At 44.5% G+C, this 22,303-nt stretch overlaps 1 protein-coding gene across 4 annotated transcripts in view; it reads left to right on the forward strand.

Annotated features, from left to right (window-relative positions):
* The window catches only part of ORC2 (origin recognition complex subunit 2), a 68,038-nt gene that overhangs the window by 26,493 nt on the left and 19,242 nt on the right, over positions 1 to 22,303 (forward strand). For 3 of the 4 annotated variants that reach the window (XM_069733613.1, XM_069733611.1, XM_069733615.1), the window contains exons 7-12: positions 15,177 to 15,234; positions 16,244 to 16,407; positions 16,594 to 16,692; positions 17,525 to 17,634; positions 18,221 to 18,353; positions 20,954 to 21,050. In XM_069733613.1, coding sequence (XP_069589714.1) covers positions 15,177 to 15,234; positions 16,244 to 16,407; positions 16,594 to 16,692; positions 17,525 to 17,634; positions 18,221 to 18,353; positions 20,954 to 21,050 — 661 coding nt within the window. The remainder of the gene's footprint in view (positions 1 to 15,176; positions 15,235 to 16,243; positions 16,408 to 16,593; positions 16,693 to 17,524; positions 17,635 to 18,220; positions 18,354 to 20,953; positions 21,051 to 22,303) is intronic. The other variant, XM_069733614.1, reaches the window with a different exon arrangement.

Below are 22,303 nucleotides of genomic sequence, written 5' to 3' on the forward strand. Positions count from 1 at the left end.
AACCTAATCCAGAAAGATGTATTGCAAGAAGTTCCATACCAGGAAAGAGGCACGGGTTTCTATTCTCCTCTCTTCCTCCGCAAAAAACCGGACGGATCGTACAGAACGATCATAAATCTCAAAAAACTAAACAGTTTCCTGGAGATACAACATTTCAAAATGGAGACAATAAAATCTTGCGTGAGAATACTCTTTCCCTTGTGTTTCATGACTGTTCTAGATTTACGAGACGCATATTACCATGTGCCCATCCACAGAGATTACCAAAAATATCTCAGACTGGCAGTGAATATCCAGGGGGAAGTAAAACACTTCCAATTCCGGGCTCTCCCCTTCGGGATAGCCATCGCTCCTCGGGTATTCACGAAAATAATGTCAGAGGTAATGGCCCACATACGGGAACAGAATATCTTAATAGTTCCCTATCTGGACGACCTCCTCGTGGTAGGGAACTCATTTCAACACTGCGAACAACAGTTGAATCTGGTCATTGCTTCTCTGTCGAGTCTAGGGTGGCTGCTAAACATACCCAAGTCCAAAATGGTGCCATCCCAGGTACAGGAGTACTTAGGGATAGTCCTAGACTCGATCACGCAGACATGCTATCTTCCTCAGGAGAAAGTTCAAAAAATGACACAGGCAGTGTTACAGCTGACGGTATCCCCAGTCACTACTCTGAGGAGAGCAATGTCCCTTCTGGGCTCTATGACTGCCTGTATCCCGGCAGTACAGTGGGCACAACGTCATTCCCGGGATCTACAATGGGAGACTTTAAATTTAGGCATATCTCTGCACGGAAATTTAGACGGGCAGTTAAGTATATCTCCAAACACGATACACTCCCTAGCATGGTGGGCAGACCCAGGGAATTTAACCATAGGGGTTCCTTGGGCGCTACCGACGGAGAAGATTCTAACGACGGATGCAAGCCCCTGGGGCTGGGGAGCACATATAGGCGATCAAGTGGCACAGGGGAGTTGGAACAAAAGTCAAGAGCTAGACTCTTCCAACATGAAAGAACTGCTAGCGGTAAAACTGGCCCTAACACACTTTCTATATCTCCTTCACGGTCATCACGTAAAAGTCTTTTCGGACAACCAGGTAGTGGTTGCATATCTAAACCACCAAGGGGGAACCAGGTGTCGAGCTCTGATGGAGGTAACCCAATCCATCTTCCACATAGCGGAACACAGTCTAAAGTCCTTGACAGCTCTCCACTTAAAAGGCTCCGAAAACCAAACTGCAGACTTCCTGAGCAGAACATGCTTAAAGCGGGGGGAGTGGGAACTAAACCAGTCGGTCTTCGATCAAATCGTGAATCTCTGGGGTCTACCAGAAATAGACCTATTCGCGAACAGCCAAAACTGCAAAGTAAAAACATTCTGCTCAATCGATCCCCGGGGGAACCCTGTAGCTCTAGACGCGCTGACAATTCCTTGGAACGATCACCTTGCCTATGCGTTCCCTCCAATGTCGCTCATCCCCTTAGTGTTGAGGAAAATTCGGGAGGAGGGAGCCACAGTGATACTAATAGCGCCATTCTGGCCCCGCAGAATATGGTTTTCTTGGCTAAGGAAAATGTCCATATTAAGTCCATGGGTTCTACCAGACACTCCGAAACTTCTGTCCCAGGGTCCAGTATTTCACCCCAATGTAAAGAATTTACACATGACAGCATGGCTTTTGAAAGGAGGTTGCTAAGGGATAAAGGGTTCTCTCCTAACTTGGTGTCCACTCTTTTACAGAGTAGAAAACCCGTAACCACTAAAATATATGGGAATGTCTGGAAATTCTAGTAATTCTAACACTTAAAGGCAAAAGGCACTTAAAGGCAAGGTAGCTAAAGGCAAACTATTAACCCTTCTATATAAATTTCCCCCTTTTGTAAATGGTATAACCTCTGCTACGGGGTAAGCTGATGTCCACAAAGGAGCTACTGTCTCATGGGTCTAGTACCCACAAGGGGACTTCCTACCTGCTTCGCCCATCCACCCTCAGTGTGGACACTCACCTCCCCCGTCAACAGTGGCCATACGGGGCCTATGATATACTACAGAAGGTTCAGCCTTAGATTTTTTTTCTACACCTACATTATTCCATAGCTTAGGTAATGCATATATTAGCGCTTTTACGGCTACATAAAACAATAAGCAAAGCAACAAAATTTGCATACAAGTCTGTAAAATACCAAAAATAATCCATCCGCTAGGCCGCTAAGCCAATTGGCTGGATTTAAAAAGGAGTCTCTATATTGTATTAGTCTCATTAAGAGCCTTAAGGAACCACGAAAATCTGAGTCCAAGTCTCACTTGTGCATACAGTGTGGTGTTAATACCTTCCTTGGGTCCTGGGGTAAGGCTAAGTACAGCATAGTCCTTGCAGATACTGGGCTGTGTGCACAGATCCAACAGTCCAGCAGTTTTTGTCCTTCCGCGTCTTTTATAAGAAAAGCAAGATGTTGAATAAGTTTGTTTATCCAGTGTCTCTAAGATGCAAACATCCTACCACTGCCAGCACGGTGATTAGGACAACAGTCATTCTGCTGGTGAAAAGATCTTTTTGCAGTGACTGGCATGGATCCAGGTGGGCTTTCCCTCAAGTTTCCCTGAGGTGAATGTGGTCAGCTGGACTTTAAAACGGGCTGTCAAACCGAGGATCTAGGCTCCTTCTCACGTGTCTATGTATGACCACCAATCACCTGGATTCAGCTGATGTACATCTGTGTATGACCACCCAATCACCTGGATTCAGCTGATGTACGTCTGCACTGGCATTAGGATCTGGAATGGATGAAAACACATGTTTATGCACCACATTAAGTCTTTTCTGTAAGGCCTGGACATGGGCTGTCATAGCACCGTGTTGCTTTTGTAGCACCTGTGGGACGTACAGACCAGCCTCTGGCAAACTACTAAACAGGACTTCAATAGGACACAAGTCTGTCTTTCTATTTGGAGTGTGTGTGACTGAAAAGAGTGCAAGAGACAAACACTCTACCACGCTCTTTCCTTTGTCTGCCATGGCCTTTGATTTTCCAGTTTAAGTGACCCGTTTAGTCTCATCACTTTCCCACTACTTTGTGGTATTTATGGTGCATGATATGCTTGCTGTACTCCCAGGACCTGCATGTGTCCCTATCACTTTCTATGGTTTCTAGGACACCATACCTGCAGATCAGTTTTTTTCATGAGTTTGTCTGCAGTTGCTTTAGTATTTGCACATTTTACCAGATAGGCTTCCAGCCAACCAGAGAAGAGATCTACACATACTAGGACATTTTTCACACACTCCTACCTTGAGTAGCTGTATGTAGCCAGTCTGCAGTCTCTGAAACGGGTAGAGAGGCCTGGGTGTCGCTTTCTTAGGGATTTTTACTGTTTTACCTGGGTTGTGCTGTGCACAGATGAGGCATGACTGTACGAGCTTTGTGGCTGCGTAACTGAAACCAGGAGCGATCCAGAAGGCATCTTGTGCTGCTTGCGCCATGATTGGGAGCAGGGATCTTGGTATATACGATTTATCCTTATTCTCCCATACTCTTTCTGAGTTCAGCTCAGCTCCCATTCTCCCAGTGTTCCTTCTCTGTTTGGGCAGCTGGAGGGATTTCAGGACATCTAGGCTCAGTGTGGCTGGAATACGCTGACTCCCCGCCACCGTCCACTGCTCCCTAGGCCGCCTTGCTGCTACTTTAGCAGCCTCGTCCGTCCTTCTGTTGCCCTTTTCCTCCACAGAGTCACCGTCCGTGTGTGCTTTTTACCTTGACGATGCCAACCTGGACTGATAACGTCAATGCCTCCACTAATTGTTTCACCAGCTCTGCATTTTTAATGGGCTTACCGGCTGATGTAAGAAACGTTCTGCTTCTTCAGATAGGGCAATAATTATGGGATATTCCCCATGCACAATTTGAATCTGTGTAACTGTTAGCGACTTTACCTGCAGCAACTCTACACGCCTCAGTGAGTGCCTTCAACTCTGCCTCCTGCACCGACATGTGAGGAGCGAGTGGTTCAGCTCGGATTACCTCATGTGAGGATACTACTGCATATCCAATGTAGAGTCGCCCATTCTGGTGGTATCTGAAGCCATCTACAAAAATAAAAAACCTCAAAATATGCATTAGGAACAGGTTTTTGTTTTTTTTTTCCCTTCCCACGAACATATGTAAAACCCACTGTCTCCTGACTCCTCAGTTCCTATGCAGTCATGTTCGTGCGTCATGTCAACGTCATGTCATGTTCTCTTTCCCACCTGCCAATGCTGTCACCAATTCCCCCTTTTCTGAATCCACAGGCAGATGAGTGGCTGGATTCAGAACATTACGTCTTTTGAGGGTGACATATTCAGGAATTAGTATTAGAGCACATTCAAGTCTGATCTGTCTATCCATAGACAGGTGTTTTGGTTGAACTTGTACGAGTATGGCATTAATGTCACGTGGGGAACAAATTGTCAAAAAGAAAAAGTCAGTGTGATCTCACATGCCTTTCAGTAATACAGCAGCTCTTACAGCACGTACACATGTAGAAGACCCTCTAATCACGGGGTCTAATTGTGCTAAGTAGTAAGCTATCGGTCTCTGTTTCTTTCCATGTTGTAGTGTCAGTACTGCGGTAGCATGTCCACCCTGCTCTGTGCAAAATAAAAAAAAAATGGCTGATCATAGTTTGGAATGTCTGACACAATGAGCAGCTTGAGAGAGTGGAAGGAGTCAATTGCTTCCTGAGTGAGATTGTAGGGGTCTGATGGCAAACAGTCATAGAGTGGGTGCATCATTTATGAAGCAGACCTTATCCGAGGCCTACAGTAGGTCACCAAACCTAGAAAAGTGTGTAGATGCTGGTGTGACCTGGGTAAAGGGAGATTTGTATTGCCTGTTTTCTGTCTTCAGTCAGGTGTCTTGTACCTTCAGCAATACAATGTCCTAAAAATGTCACCTTTTGTTTGCAATACTGTAATTTGTCACGTGAGACTCTGCAACCCTTTTTTTGCCAAAAAAAAAAAAACAGCAAGGAAACTGTAGCTTCCGGACATTTGGTCCGGGCAGCAGAGCAAGAGGTCATCCACGTACTGTAATAGTACAATCTGTGGATGAGGTGGTTGCCACTGCTCAAGAATCCCTGCCATCGCTGTTGAATAGATGGTTGGGGAGTTCTTTCCCCCTTTGTGGGAGGACCGTCCAACAGTATTGTTTACCTTCGTGAGTGAAAGACAAAAGATACTGACAGTCAAAGTGCAGTGGTACAGAGAAGAATGCATTTGCCAAATCAATAACTGTGAAACATTTTTATGTCGCTGGGATCTGTGACCGTACGGTGTGTGTATTAGGGACTGTTGAGGTCACACTCACTGTAACATCATTAATAGCTCGTTAGTCATGAACTATTCTGTAAGTGTCAGGGGAACCCTTGGGTCCTTTTTTTTCTTAATGGGATACAAAGTGGTGTTGCAGGGGGAATATCTTTGCACTAGAACCCCTGCCTTAACATACTCTTTAATATTCCTGCTCAGGGCCATTGATTTGACTAAACTTAAGGGGTATTGCCTTAACCAAAGAGGAGTGATTACTTCTCTTGATTTATCATGACAGGGGGAATGGGCAGCCGACCCACATCAGATTTTCCCCTTGCCCAAACGGTGTCTGGTACCTGACTCTTTTCCCTGTCCTCAGACATTCTGGTGTCAGGTGTTACTTTCACTAGTCTTGCCATATACACCATTTCTGCAATAATACACAAGTGTTTATATAAGTCACACATTAATGTCCAAATATTTATACCCGTATTTGATTGGGTAGAGTACCCCTTAGAAAAACTAAATTTGATTCACAAAATGTTACCAAAGGAAAATTATATATATATATATATATATATATATATATATATATATATATTTACGAAAGATACTGAGTCATAAAACAGGGGAGCACAATGCCATAGGCCACAGCAAGCACAAGCTTATTCTAAGAAAGTAGCAGCCCTATATAAATCCATAACTGACAGTTCCAAATACATAAAGAAGGGATTTGAAAAATGCCAAATATCAATGCCAGTTGCTTGCGATAAGGTATAAGAACTGGAAAAGACAAATAAACAGTGACTATGGTTTGAGCCAATATAATGAATGGCTAAAAAACTATATATCATATGAAGACAACCTAGAAATACACAGTAACTATACCATCTTGTGTAAGGAAACTACTAAAACTGGCAAATGAATGGATTTAAGTGTAACTACAATAGGGCATGATTTACCTGTGGTATAATGTGCACGTGGAAGACCCTGGCGTCCCTCTGCCCTAAGTGTTTATATGAAAGTGGACTTGTGACTGTAATACCCTCAGGAGAGCACTATATAGTGGCCTAGACAGCACTCAACTCTGCTCCCAGCAAATTCATAGGGGTATTGTCACTAACAATAAGTTTGTAAGCACCTCTTGGCTGTCTCGTGACTCTAGTCTTTTCTTGTTTAGTCATAGGGGCTTCAGTCGCTTGTCCCCCTACCCTCACGTATTCCACAGTCTCGTCAGTAATCATGTCTGGCAGTATCAAGTCTTTGTGTACTAGTCCCAGCTGCCCCAGTGTCGGTCAAGAATTCTGTCTATTTCCCTCCCAGCATTGGTATGGTGGTCATCAAGGCAGGACCAGGTCCGGAGGGGACAAGAACAGGGCACACATTTGTCACTGGGTTATCAGTTTCCTAGTCTGAAGGTGAAGGAGGTGGAAGATTGGTCTGAGTGTCCGTTTTCTCCACAATTCCAGCACTTCACTGTTTCTAAGTCCTTAGGTCCCTTACTACGTCTCTACTGTTTTCCTCGTTTTCCAGCATACATGACACGTCGTCTTATTGTCCTAGTTTCTTCAATTTTTTTAGCAACCTTTAGGAGGTCTTTGGATCTACATTTCTCCATTTAGGTCTGGCTGTCTGTACTGCGTCTCATAAGCCTTTTGTCATACCGTCAATGAATGTATTTACCAATATTTTAACATCGAGTGGGTTTACTGGACTGTACCCCCTGTCTGCCCATTTCAGCTGTAACCGTCCAGAGTACATCTCTACTCTCTCTCCTTTAGTCACATCTGTAAAAGTCTTAATTTGCATCCTAGTACGTCACCTGCTTTGGTGCTCACCAACTCTCTAGGTCTGCTCAGGTGCACTTATACGTCCATCATATTGTCTTTGTCTGTAAAATGGGAAAGGTTTGTTCTCAGGGTCAGCCAATTATTTTAGCATAGCTAGCTAGTCAGAGGGCTTCCAGGGATAATACTCCTGTATCTGTCTTACACTACCTGATTACATCACAGATCATACAAGTATTTCTCCAGTCTGGGTTTGTCTGACCGCAATGTTTACAAGTCCATCTGTCTTGTCTTGGTCTCTGGTTATACAAAGGTATGACCGTAGCAGTAGTGTGTCGGTCATAGTCGGACTTTTGAGCATCAAAACATTCATAATACACCTTACTTCCGTCCTGCTGCACTCTCTCAGATGCCATTTATTCACATGCTATTTTCCTCATTTGTCTGTGCCTTTTTGAACATCCAAACATCCATCCACTCACTGGCATTTCTGCCTGTTTCAATATTGGTCTCACATCTTTCACTGCTTCCTTTTTCCAATCTGTACAGCGGTTTTTGGATCCCATTTGAGGCCCTGACTGCACACAGAATAAGTTGCCCATGGCTTCAACTTATCCGCTCAACAACACCGAGCAGGTTCCCTACCTACCACTCGGTGGCACCGAGCAGGTGCACTACCTACCACTCGGTGGACTTAAAGGATTTTACCAAGCAGGTTCACTACCTACCACTCGGTAAATCAGCTGGCTAGCACAGCTCCATGCACGGCAAGGTTACACCACCTAATGCCGTAGACTGACTGTAGCAGGTTACTCCGTACACTACATCAGCCGTGCAGTTGGCTACCTCCTCTGTTGATCCTCAATTCGCTATATCAATTACTCAACTTGAAGCAGGAGAATCTTTTCAATCACTTACAAATTTTCCCTAAAATAGGCACAATTCTTTCACTTTCAAATTCCAACTTCAATTGTACAACATTCCCTTTTTCTTCAATACCTACAGTACTTATTGCTTTAAACACAATCTCTCAGCGTGTACTAAACCAAAGACAGAGAAACTTTAGAATGCAGTTATGTGGACCCCCTTCCTCTGGCCCACAGCACAAAAGGGAGAAATGTCAAACAATTCGTGCAGGGGCTCAGCTTACCCCTCCCATCAGCGCTGATAAGCTTGTTGTCTTGCACACACACAAACAGAATGCAGCAGTTTTCAGACTTAGGGTACCGTCACACGGTACCGTCACACTATACGATTTACCTACGATCACGACCAGCGATATGACCTGGCCGTGATCCTAGGTAAATCGTAGTGTGGTCGCTGGGGAGCTGTCACACAGACCGCTCTCCAGCGACCAACGATGCCGAGGTCCCTGGGTAACCAGGGTAAACATCGGGTAACTAAGCGCAGGACCGCGCTTAGTAACCCGATGTTTACCCTGGTTACAAGCGTAAAAAAAAAAAAAACAGCACATACTTACATCTGGTGTCCGTCACGTCCCTTGCTGTCTGCTTCCCGCACTGTGACTGCCGGCCGTAAAGTGAAAGTGAAAGCACGTCACCGCTGTGCTCTGCTTTCACTTTACGGCCGGCAGTCACAGTGCGGGAAGCAGACGGCAAGGGACCTGACGGACACCAGAATGTAAGTATGTGCTGTTTGTTTTTTTTTTTAGTTTTACGCTTGTAACCTGGGTAAACATCGGGTTACTAAGCGCTGCCCTGCGCTTAGTTACCCGATGTTTACCCTGGTTACAAGCGAACGCATCGCTGGATCGCATCGCTAGATCGGTGTCACACACACCGATCTAGCGATGACAGCGGGAGATCCAGCGATGAAAGAAAGTTCCATACGATCTGCTACGACGTACGATTCTCAGCAGGATCCCTGATCGCTGCTGCGTGTCAGACACAGCGATATCGTAACGATATCGCTGGAACGTCACGAATCGTACCGTCGTAGCGATCGAAATGGTATAGTGTGACGGTACCCTTAATCTCTACAAAACATTCATTCTCTCGGAATTAAAAACAGTTTCTCTATACAGGCAGATCACTGCACAACTTGAATAAGCTGATTCTGACCGCGTCCGGCCAAAACACATATAGAAACCTATCCAATGTCAAACTACACATAACACGGGTTTCACTGAATCTCAGATGTAAATTAAATGTACATTAAAAATATCCACAACTCATTCGTCCTGGACAATTAACAACAGTTAGATAAGTAATGATACTTATGTGATCACTCATACATACATGCTCATTCAGGGATTGTTGTTTCTTTTCACTTTCAGTTGATTTTTACAAGAAGAAAATCCCTTATCTCAATCACTCCACCTAATTCAGCTCAAACTGCGCTGAATAATGTCTTCTGTCACATACAGAGGACCACACCTAACGGAACCCCTAATCAATCAGGGATGTACTTATTTATCCCTTATACTCGTTTACTCACCTGTCATCTCATTCAGAGTTCTCATAGACATACATACATACATACAAGGCTCACACAGCCTGCCTATTTTGCTCTTTGGAATTAACACAACTCTATATAACAAAAAACTGCAACAGTGTCCACTGACACTCTGAAAGCACTTTAAGGCCAAACAACAAAAACCACGGCCTTAATACAAAATACAGCTTCATATAATGTACTGCCAATCCAAAATGACCAAAATAACAACACTGCACAGAGTCTATCCCAGCTCTGTATTACACACTACGCAAATACACAACCAATTAGGATACTGACAAATAATACAGATAACAATTATCATCTTATAACTCTATTATTCAACTCTCATACGGACATAAATAGACAAAACACAAAACTCACTGGTGATGTGGATTCTTTGAACCATGCTCGCAGCCTTTTACCCAGAGGTATGGAGAGATCCAGATGAGAGATTGCAAGTGCAAAACAGGTTTGTAAGAATAACATTTCTCACCTTGCTGCAGCTGGTGTTTTGCATGTCCAATTTCTCAGCAGAAAACTCCCCCATACGGAATCCGAATAGGCTGGATACACGGCCCCGGTCGGGCGCCAAAACTGTCGTAGCTGTTTTTCATTCTGACTCAAATGTCAGCTTACAGATCACCAGTGAGACCAAATTGTGGAGTTACGCCCGTCATTTTACAAGCGCGCTTGGAGACAAAAAGACACCTCACACATATCCTGTGAGCAAGTCACTTTTATCTGAAGTAATAGAGCAAGAAGCAATATTTTATACCATTTACACATAATGCGTTTCAATGTAACTCATGTAGCCCCCACCATCACCCAGGGTCATACTTTATTTACCATAACCCAGAATATGTTGTACTGACTCTTGAGAACATACATGATAAGAAGTACAGTCTCCTTGAAGAGGAGACCGTCAGACTACTGAGTCAACAGATTCTAGTAATTCTAACACTTAAAGGCAAAAGGCACTTAAAGGCAAGGTAGCTAAAGGCAAACTATTAACCCTTCTATATCGAGCTAGACTCTTCCAACATGAAAGAACTGCTAGTGGTAAAACTGGCCCTAACACACTTTCTATATCTCCTTCACGGTCATCACGTAAAAGTCTTTTCGGACAACCAGGTAGTGGTTGCATATCTAAACCACCAAGGGGGAACCAGGTGTCGAGCTCTGATGGAGGTAACCCAATCCATCTTCCACATAGCGGAACACAGTCTAAAGTCCTTGACAGCTCTCCACTTAAAAGGCTCCGAAAACCAAACTGCAGACTTCCTGAGCAGAACATGCTTAAAGCAGGGGGAGTGGGAACTAAACCAGTCGGTCTTTGATCAATTCGTGAATCTCTGGGGTCTACCAGAAATAGACCTATTCGCGAACAGCCAAAACTGCAAAGTAAAAACATTCTGCTCAATCGATCCCCGGGGGAACCCTGTAGCTCTAGACGCGCTGACAATTCCTTGGAACTATCATCTCGCCTATGCGTTCCCTCCAATGTCACTCATCCCCTTAGTGTTGAGGAAAATTCGGGAGGAGGGAGCCACAGTGATACTAATAGCGCCATTCTGGCCCCGCAGAATATGGTTTTCTTGGCTAAGGAAAATGTCCATATTAAGTCCATGGGTTCTACCAGACACTCCGAAACTTCTGTCCCAGGGTCCAGTATTTCACCCCAATGTAAAGAATTTACACATGACAGCATGGCTTTTGAAAGGTGGTTGCTAAGGGATAAAGGGTTCTTTCCTAACTTGGTGTCCACTCTTTTACAGAGTAGAAAACCCCTAACCACTAAAATATATGGGAAAGTCTGGAAAAAATTTATGTCAGTATCAGGGGCAGACCCGTCCGGGGAGATCCCAATAGAGAAAATCCTTGAGTTCTTACAGAAAGGTCTGGAAAGAGGTTTGGCTACAAGCACTCTAAAGGTTCAGGTAGCAGCCTTGGGAGCACTGTATAATTATGATTTGGCCAGAAATCGGTGGGTCATGCGATTTATTAAAGCCTCATCTAGGTCCAAACCCATTCCCCTCCACAACTCTCCTCCATGGGATCTAAACCTAGTACTAAACGCTCTAACCAAACCTCCCTTTGAGCCCCTGACAGAAATTCCTTTAAAGATCTTATCTCTAAAAACCTCACTCCTAGTGGCCCTAACCTCGGCTCGTCGTGTCAGCGATATACAAGCGTTATCTTCATGCCCGCCCTTTACTCAGATACTTGATGACAGAGTCATTCTAAAAACTGACCCGGCTTATCTCCCGAAAATAGCGTCACAGTTTCTTAGAACGCAAGAAATTTCTTTACCCTCCTTTTGTCCCAACCCAAAAAATGACACTGCATACCTTAGATGTGAAAAGATGTCTGGTCCAATATCTATCAGCCACTAGGGAGTGCAGGAAGGATAGGGCTCTGTTTGTCTGCTTCCAGGGTCCTCGGAAGGGACAAAAAGCATCGAAAGCCACCTTAGCGAGATGGATAAGAGACGCCATCGCCCTATCTTACTCATCCTGTGGGACAGCCATCCCAGAGAATATAAAGGCTCATTCGACCAGAGCAGTGGCATCATCCTGGGCGGAGAGAGCTGGCGCTTCAATACAACAGATATGTAGAGCGGCCACTTGGTCTTCCCAGTCTACATTTTTCAAGCATTACCGCTTAGACTTGACCTCCTCTGTTCCTACCTTTGGGCGAAGGGTTCTAGAGGCAGTGGTCCCTCCCTAAGAGCTCTATCTATTCAAATCTCTCCGTGGTGCCATCATGGGGATAGAGAAAATGGTAGTTACCTGCCGATAACGGTATTTCTCTGATCCCATGATGGCACCCGTATATTCCCTCCCTTTTCACACACAGGTGTGCACTTGGTAATGTACTAGTAATTAATTTTAGTCACGGTGCCTCTGTTAAGTTAAATAGGTTAAGTTAAATTTGTGCAAATATTGAGTTGCAGCTGAAGTTCTGTATAAGGCTCTGTAATCCAACTGATGTGGGAGAGAGGTACGCCCTTTTTCATCTGTAGGTTTCCTGTCCCTGGGGGCGGACCCCTCTCTCCGTGGTGCCATCATGGGATCAGAGAAATACCGTTATCGGCAGGTAACTACCATTTTTTTGTTTTTTTACGTTTACGCTGGTAACCAGGGTAAACATCGGGTTACTAAGCGCGGCCCTGCGCTTAGTAACCCGATGTTTACCCTGGTTACCAGGGGACTTCGCATAGTTGGTCGCTGGAGAGCTGTCTGTGTGACAGCTCTCCAGCGACCAAACAGCGACGCTGCAGCGACCGGGATCGTTGTCTAGATCGCTGCAGCGTCGCTAAATGTGAAGGTACCTTTAGTGATCTCCAGGCCCTATCTGCAAGGCCTCCCTTTACTCAAATCCTGGATGATAGGGTTATCCTGAGATCAGACCCTGCTTATCTACCCAAGGATGCGTCCAAATTTCACAGGTCCCATGAGATAATCCTTCCTTCCTTCTGCCCAGACCCTAAAAATAAAAAAGAGGAAAAATTCCACACATATTAGATGTGAGAAGGTGTCTAGCTCAATACTTAGAATCCACCCAGCGGCATAGGAAGGAAGGGTCTCTCTTTGTCTGTTTCCAGGGACCCAGGAAAGGACTCAAAGCCTCCAAGGGCACTGTAGCACGCTGAATAACAGATGCGATAGCCTTGGCGTACTCGTCCACAGGAAACACAGTTCCCGGGGGGCTGAAAGCGCACTCTACAAGAGCTATGGCGACCTCCTGGGCCGAAAGGTCGGAGGTATCAATAGACCAAATCTGTAAGGCAGCCACCTGGTCATCACCTTCAACCTTTTTTAGACACTACCGCTTAGATCTAGCCTCTTCATCTGACTTAACCTTCGGAAGAAGGGTTCTGCAGGCTGTGGTCCCTCCCTAAGCAATAATCTCTGCAATTCTCTCTGGCAGTGCTGTCATGGGAGACTGAGAAAAGCATAGTTACTTACCGATAACGGTATTTCTCTGAGCCCATGACAGCACCTGCTCATTCTCCCCCTCATCGCGTGTGCGGTGAGCACTTTTATTTAAGCGAAGTGTGTTTTCCTAATATAGACGTGGTGTATACCTGATAAGCAATATGTTAAAATTGTATATTTTCCTGTTGTCACTAACCTGGAGGACCTCTGATGCTCTGTAAACCAAACTGATGCAGAAGAGAGGTACCGCCCTTTTATCCTATAGGTTTCCTGTCCCTGAAGGGCGGATCTCCTCTCTGGTAGTGCTGTCATGGGCTCTGAGAAATACCGTTATCGGTAAGTAACTATGCTTTTGATTGGTGTAGAGGCTGAGGTCGGCCTCCTCCTGTTTTTTCTCCATTCCCACCTTTTTTGAATTCCTTCAGTCCGGTCTGCACTTGGGCCTAGCGCCGAGCTCCCTCAAAGGGCAGGTCTGCCTTGTCCGAATTGCTTCAGCGTAAAGTCGCTTCCAAACCGTGGGTGAGAACTTTCTTCCTGGGAGTCTCTTGTGTGGTACCTCCCTACAGAGCGCCCTTAGACGCCTGGGACCTTAACTTGGTCCTAGGTGTCCCATGGCAATCTCCCTTCCAATCGTTACATGTCTCCTTCTCTCACATCAATCAGAAGGGTCTCGGAGTTAGTTGTTTCACCTTAACGAGGATATTGTCCTAGCCTCATTTTGTCCAGCACCGTATGGAGAAGGCTTTTCACTCTTAGGATCTTGTGAGGACTCTCAGAAGGTACGTGTCTAGGACGGTGCCTTTTCGCCAGACGGACGCCCTGTTCGAGGAGCATCAGAAGGGATTGGCCGCTTCTAAGTCGACAATAGCCAGATGGATTCGGTCAGCTATTCAAGAGGCTTACCGCGTCAGAGGCAAGCCTATTCCAGCGGGGATCAAGGCACACTCCACTCAGTCGGTAAGTACTTCATGGGCCATTCGGCATCAAGCGTCTGCGGAGCAGGTTTGCAAAGTGGCAACCTGGTCTAGCCTGCACACTTTCTCAAAGCATTACAATGTCCATACTCGGGCACCAGCAGATGCGGGCCTGGGTAGACGAATTTTGCAGGCGGCAGTAGCGCGTCTTTAGACAGCGAATGCCGGGAGTTTACTCTGTCATGATGTTATTTCCCACCCTGGGACTGCTTTGGGACGTCCCACGGTCCTGTGTCCCCCAATGTGGCGAAGGAGAAACAGGGATTTTTGTGTACTCACCATAAATTTATTTTCTCCGAGCCACTCATTGGGGGACACAAAACCCACTCTGATGGCTATTATTGTCTTCTGATTTAACATGTTGTATCTCTTCTTGATGATTATAATTTGCTACTGCTTGGTCACTAAACTGGTTCTGGCTGGAGCCAGTGGGTGGTGTATACTGCAGAGGAGGAGCTAACTTTTTTGTATTTACTTAGTGGCAGCCTCCTAGTGGCAGCAGCATACACCCACGGTCTGTGTCCCCCAATGAGTGGCTCAGAGAACAAGATTTTACGGTGAGTATACAAAAATCCCTGTTTTCCACATGTGATATAGGTCTCCTATGCCTTGTTCTCCTGATCTGACAAAATTCCAGCATTTAATTATAGCCTTAACGAGTAGCTGTATCACAAGTTAGTGCTATTACAGTGTGATATTCATTGTGTTATGTTGGTATTATGTTTTAGGGGAAGAAACCTGAATTTATTTCCACCACCCCGCATAGACTGAGGAAGAGGCTATCAGGTATTTTATATATGTTCGTTTTTTTTTTTGTTTTTTTTTGTTCTGTGTACACATGTCAGAATTTAAGTAAAGGGTTACTCCAATCTTCATAGGTGGACATTACTGAAGTGTGTCTAAAACATAAAGCAAATTCTACAATTTACTACTAATTAAAATTTGCAGCTGTTTTTGAGATGGTCACGCTTTTTCTTTTGTTTACAGCTCGCCCCCTAGGAGACCGACCAGCACCTGTGCGGTCTAGCTTGTAAGCATTGTGAAGCTGTCCAGGATTAGGAGGTAATGACGCTTTCCAGCGATCCTGCCCAGCTTCCAAAAAGTGCTTGTAAGCACTGCGAATGTTCTGCTGTCTAGCCACAGTGGTCGGCCTCTAAGGCAACAAACTGTAAACAAAAGAAAAGTGTTACAGGGGCTGTCCACTACTCGGACAAATTGTTCTCACCCACTATGAGAACACAGTGAGTATCTGTAGCCCTATATACAGGCCCACTCACTGATTCCAAGATTGTAGACGCTTATGTTGCTAGTTAGTGGACACACCGTGATTTATCATGTCCCTTTTGTCACATTATTTTCAGGGGTACCACCATTTCTGTCCAGGCCTATTTCATGAGTTTTATTTTTTTTAATTCTGTGAAGCATGATTGAAAAGCAATGTCTGACTTTCATTTGTTCATTTTCATAGATCTTTTATTATTAAAGTTATTTCTGTGACCATTGTGGGTTTTTCTGTCACTAAACTAGGGGTGCCAACATTTTTGACCATGTGTGTGTATACTTGTACCTCTGTAATGTGTAGTGTGAGCTCTGTAGGTACAGGAGGTGTTGGGGCTTAGTAATGTAACAGGCTGTCCATCTGTACTTCTGATGTCCCTCTATTTAACTTCTTTGTTCACCAGCAGAAATGTTTGCAATAGTTGTAATTAATTTTAAAACTACAAATATAAGACTTTTGAAAAGACAAGAGTTATGGGAATGTATCTTGTAAAAGAATCTGGCGTTCTTTCTCCAGCAGCGGATCTACAATCTGATAGTGAGAGCGACTACTCGGCCTCCAACTCTGAAGATGATATGGATGAGCTGCCAGCTACAGCTAAAACGCCAAGTAAAGGGTCACAGATGCCAAGCGAAGCTTCTCAGACCCCTGGGAAAACGCCATCCAAAAGAGGAAAGAAGGTAAGAACATGTAAAGCGCCATTGAATAAATAGCGCTATAACAATAAATAATAATAATAATAGCACATCCCCCCCCCCTCACACCTTAGGTGGGAAATGGTTTTGGGTGGTGTGTTTCTTCCAGTTCAAGGTGCACAAAAATGTGTGAAATAGATTGCAGTGACTTGAATTTCTTTTTATTTACAGAGCAACTTGGTAGAAGAGTACTTTGAAGCCCACAGCAGTTCTAAGGTCCTGACTTCAGACAGAACGTTACAGAAGTTACAAACGCCAAAGTTAGACCAGGTAATATGAAGGCATCCATGGAGGGTCTGAAACGGCAATGCCTGAGATATTCATGGAGGGTCTGAAACGGCAATGCCTGAGATATTCATGGGGGGTCTGAAACAGCAATGCCTGAGATATTCATAGAGGGTCTGAAACAGCAATGCCTGAGATATTCATGGAGGGTCTGAAACAGCAATGCCTGAGATATTCATTCAGGGTCTGAAAGAATAGTGCCCGAGATATTCATGGAGGATCTGAAACGGCAATGCCTGAGATATTCATGGAGGGTCTGAAACGGCAATGCCTGAGATATTCATGGAGGGTCTGAAACAGCAATGCCTGAGATATTCATGGAGGATCTGAAACAGCAATGCCTGAGATATTCATGGAGGGTCTGAAACAACAATGCCTAGAAAATGTGTCACAGTGATTCTATAGCTGGTGGTATTAGGTTCAGTGAATAAATGGCTCATCACAGGTAGGTTAGGCATAATATGTATATGCTTTGTCTTGGCCTACAAAAGACATCTTGTGTGTGCCTCAGATCTTATCGCCTTCTCCTTACTGCCCTGGGTCTTGCTGTACTACAAAATGTACAAAGCCGTGTCTGGTAAGCAATAATAGGAAACAGTGTGCTTGTCGGAGCGCCGCCGCATCTTCCGTCAGCTTTGCTGTTAGTCGCACCCCTGATGATCTAATATTGGTGGCCGTCAATATCGGAGGATAGTATTGCTGGCTGAAAAAGAGCGGCTGCATGGCTCAGCAAAAAATTACTTTTCATGGTTTGAACTTGTAAATTGCTTTCCAGTATTTTGTGATTTTGCAGTATCCCATTGTCTTAATTCTGTAGGAGACCTTGCAGAAGCTCCTGGACCAGTCCCCCACAGCATTTGCTGCTGATCTTCGAAATCTGACTGAAAAACATGAGGCCTTCTTCTATAAGTGGATGCTGCAGCTTCAGTAAGTTTTTTTTTTTTAATTTCTCCATAGGATAGATAAGTTGCTAATCACTAGGGGTTTAACCACTGGGATCCCCTTGTCTCCATAGGTCACATAGATAATAAAGCAGTGGTGTGCATGCTTGACCAGCACTCCCTTACTGTGGGTAGGTGCCAAGCTGCCACGGTGGACCAACCCTTGCCTGTCCCCCTGCATATTGCTACCACTTGTAATGGGCAGGCTCATTCTCTTATATTCCTCATGATGCTTTGAGCCATATCTTGCCTCGTATACAAGATACAGCCTTGCAGAATATATTCAACACGCAAAATGTATCGTGTGAAATACTGGTCAAGTGTTACATGCCAGGAAAGTGAGATCTGTATGGTGCTAGTAGTGTGCATTTCCACCGCTCATGGACCGATATTGTAGAAAAATGTATAATACAGTATGCAATATGTCCAGGTTGTATTTGTATAAAAAGTTAGACTGCATCCATAGGAGTCTATAGATAGGAGACATTGTATGCAACATGTGTATATATATTCCAGAGATTGCAGGTACATATAATTAATCAGTGTCTCGCTGGTTTACTGCTGTTTTTCAGTCTCGGATTCAATATTGTTCTTTTTGGTCTGGGCTCCAAACGGAAACTCATAGAAAGGTTCAGGAGTGCACTACTGCAGGACTCGCTCCACATTGTCATCAATGGGTTTTTCCCAAGTATCACAATCAAATCTGTAAGTAGTTTCCTTTGTATTGAGCAATCAAGAACTTGAGGGCCATGACTTGTAATTTATGTAAGTTGTGATATGGAAGGGAGTTGTACTGTATAAATAGTTCCTCCATAATCCTGCCATTTAAAGGTATGGTAGGAGGGAGGGCGCTGTGTTTTATCTTGGTAGTTATAGAATGTCACGCTTCCTAACGGTGTGTGAGACACTGATCTAATGCCCTGCCATACAAAAGCATTGCAGAGTATTCAATCAGTGATCAGTCAGTGGAGAGTTTTTAAAAAATAAAAAAAAAAGGAATATACTGTATATATATATTTTTTGGTATAAAATAGTTTTTGTGTAAAAGCGGCAAAACATAAACTATATAAATGTATCGCTGTAAACATACTGGTCCAAGGAATAAAGCTTCATTATCAATTTTACCACACACGGAATGGCATTTAAAAAACAAAAAAAAAGTTCATGAATTGATTGGTATTCAGTCTGCCTCCCAAAAATGAGAATAGAAAGCGATCAAAAAATGTCATGTGCCCAAAAATGGTACCAATAAAAACATCAATTCATCCTGCAAAAAAACAAGCCCTCACATGACTCTGTCAACAAAAATACTAAAAAATTATAGCTCTCAAAATATGGCGATGCGGAATAAAAAGCATTTTTTTGGTGACAGCAGCCAAGCATAAAAACCTGATCTGATAGTACTGTAATCACACCGACCCGAAGAATAAAGTATTCTAATCGCTTATACTGCACGAGGAACAGCATCAAAAAAACAATTCTTCACCTGCTGTTGATTTGTTCATTCTGCCTCCCATAGATCACAGTAAGGCTCGGTGCACATTTATCCTGTTCTCTGCACTTAGCTCTTACACCGGTAAGGTACAGTGCTTATAATAAAAGGATATTAAAAAAAAAATGGAAATAAAGTGACATACAAATATGCAAAACAGTTATAAAAATAAGAGAAAAAACTTACAGAAATATCTGAACTTTGTAGTCTGCTTTCTGCTCCTTGAGGGGGGATGAATATGGAATGGTTCACACCAGCTTGGCTGTCCCTTAGTCTGTGACACCGTTTCTATGGGTAAAGGCCTAATTTATAGATTTAACCTGGGGATCTGATTTCTAGACCAGACTCTCCTGTTAATATTCTAATCTTGGTTTGTGACAGGATCCTGGCTATTTTAACAATGAATACATTATTTTTCTTTGAACACTGTTTGTGTGACCTTTCTCATAGTAAGTAGTGTCAGGCTAAAATTGGCATCTCTCTTCAAAAGAGTCAGAAGGTGTGAAATGTTTCCACTTGGTGTGTTCTCAGGAAATCCCCCCTGGGGTGAGACTAGGAAGACTGTCTTTCTCTCAGGATAGCATAGGTCATGACCTTTATGAAGAGCTGTAGCCTAGAACAGATGCTAATGAAGCAGATGGAGGAACTGTGGATGCAGTTTGTCCTGTGATCCAGCAATGACCATCTTTTTAGGCGTGCATAGAAGTGCGGTCCTCCACAGTTTTCTGAAAAGGAAGACAATGCTGAACATTGGCCAGATGGAGTCCAGAGTAACTCTGCTGCCTCATTATAGTGAATGGATCCCACGGGGGTTTCATTTGAATCGCGTCACTCGGATATTTAGATGGAAACCCCAAAGTAAATGGTCAGTGTAGAGCGCCAGATAAATGTGATCCCAAACGTTATGTAAAATGTTCCCAATAAAACCTACAAATCAATCCACAAAAAAAGTCCCCACTCGGGTCTGTTATGTCAATGGAAATATAGGGGGCTTCCACGTTACTGGTAGCACAAAGGCTCTGGAAAAGTGAAATGGCTCCTCATCCCCCAAAGCAAAATCGGTAAATTCTGCACCACCAAATCCCCCCTCCCAAGTTATAAAATTGCTAGCTTTTCAAAATTTCCTCTAAATTTCCTTTTTTTTCACAAATAAACGGAAGTCATATTGGACAAATTTTACCACTATAAGTACAAAAATATTCTCAGAATCAGTGGGACGTGACACTGGTCAGAATTGTAAATTGGCCTGGTCATGAAGGTTAAACCATAGCCAGTTAGGGGATGATCTAAAGCAGGGGTCCCCAACTCCAGTCCTCAATGCCCACCAACATGTCATGTTTTCAGGATTTCCTTAGTCTTGCCCAGGTAATAATTGCATCACCTGTGCAATGCAAAGGAAATCCTGAAAACATGACCGTCTCCATGTTCTGTCTGATCCTGCGATCGTGTTACTCCAGTACATCGGACTGTCATTTAGTGAGGTAGGAGTGGTGTTAGCGGACTATACACAGGCGAGCATTCATCCAATAGCTATTTAATTAGTATGGCCAGCCTAACTCGTCACTACACCACAAACCAGTAGGATTTATTAGGACGGTTTCTAATGTTTACTTATATTTTTATTTGATTAGTCTTGAAGCTCTGAGTAAAATAGTCAATAAAACTGCAAGTATCTGTCCTTACTTCCTAACGATTGGCCACATTGATGTGTGCTTAATCTGTGAGTACAGGTGAAGCCACACTCACAAGGATTATGTTAATGGTAATATTGAGCTTTTGCTCTATGGATTAGTAATTCTTTCTTTCTATCCAGATCTTGAACTCCATCACAGAAGAGGCACTGGGTTACCCGGGAACATTTCGCAGCCCAATTGATCAAATGAACTTTATAGTACAGAAGTTCAAGGAAGGTAAATGAAGGGAGACCTAATTTAGGTGCTTTGAATTGGATACCTTTACAGGACAGCTGCTTTGTTGGAACATTAACGGGAACCTGTCTGCTCCAGAAAATGCTATGTACTTGCAGATATAGTGGTAATTTGCAGTTATATAGTGTTTAAATCCTGCCTGTCTACCTTACTGCAGCAGCGGCTACAAGAGACGTTTTGTGTTCTATTCTTCATGCAGCCGTTTGCTTTGTCATCTCCGTGGTGCAGGGAGCGGTTACAGGCACCGCTGACTACAGTGAATTACTCCGCGGCAAGCTGTCAGGCAGTGTGCAGGGGAGTGATTACAGCCACGTTCACGGTATAGTGAGTGGTTACTGTAAGCGCTCCCTGCACCGCCACAATGACTGTAAGCGAGTGGCTGCAGGAAAAATAAAATGTTGTTTTCTCAGTCGCCCATGAAAGCACTACCAGAGAGAGGGGATCTGCCCTTCAGGGACAGGAAACTTATAGGATAAAACGGCGGTACCTCTCTCCTGCGTCAGTTTGGTTTCCTGTCCCTGACGGGGAACCTTCTAGGAATCGATACCTGAGGAATATGAAGAACCCGGAGCCGGCCAGTCGGGTTATGGCAGCGGGGAGGCCCCTGTCCCGGCTGGTGCGGTATCCGATGCTGCCACTGCTGGGGACCGATGGTCTGCAGAGTGCGTGGGGGGAAGCGCAGCCGCCACTCCGGATAGGAGGTAGGGGCTTCAGGGACCCGGACGCCAGGAATACTGCGTGGAATGGGCACTTCCGGTTTCGAGGCAGCGCGTGCGCATGGTGTGCTTAGGGTACACAAAGATGGCCGCCGCCCCGGATATAGTGAATTTTCATTCCCGGGTCCCGGGCAGTGCGTGCATGCTCAGAAGAAGAAGAAAAAAAAAAAGGAGATTCAGTGCTTTCCCGGTGACGCAGCCTTGGAGGAGGGGGCTGGTATTGACGCCATGTTTAAAATGAGGAGTGATGCGCAATTCAATGCTGCATGCTGTCCAAAGCCATGGAGGACAGCGATCAGCAGTTCCAGCCGCCGCAGCCAATACAGCGGCAGCGCCGCCACCACCAGCGTAAGCCGGATGTGCAAAGGAAGAGGTCCTCTGCCGACACTCGCAATACCCGGTCCAGCAGCCATTCCACACAGCGTAGGGAAGGCTCCAGTGTTGTAAACCAGCCGACTCCACCACCTACGGATCTGATACAGGATCCTACACCTCCTCCAGAACCGGTACCTGTGGCTG

The sequence above is a fragment of the Ranitomeya imitator genome, chromosome 7 (assembly GCF_032444005.1).
Source record: "Ranitomeya imitator isolate aRanImi1 chromosome 7, aRanImi1.pri, whole genome shotgun sequence".
In the NCBI taxonomy this organism is placed as follows: Eukaryota; Metazoa; Chordata; class Amphibia; order Anura; family Dendrobatidae; genus Ranitomeya; species Ranitomeya imitator.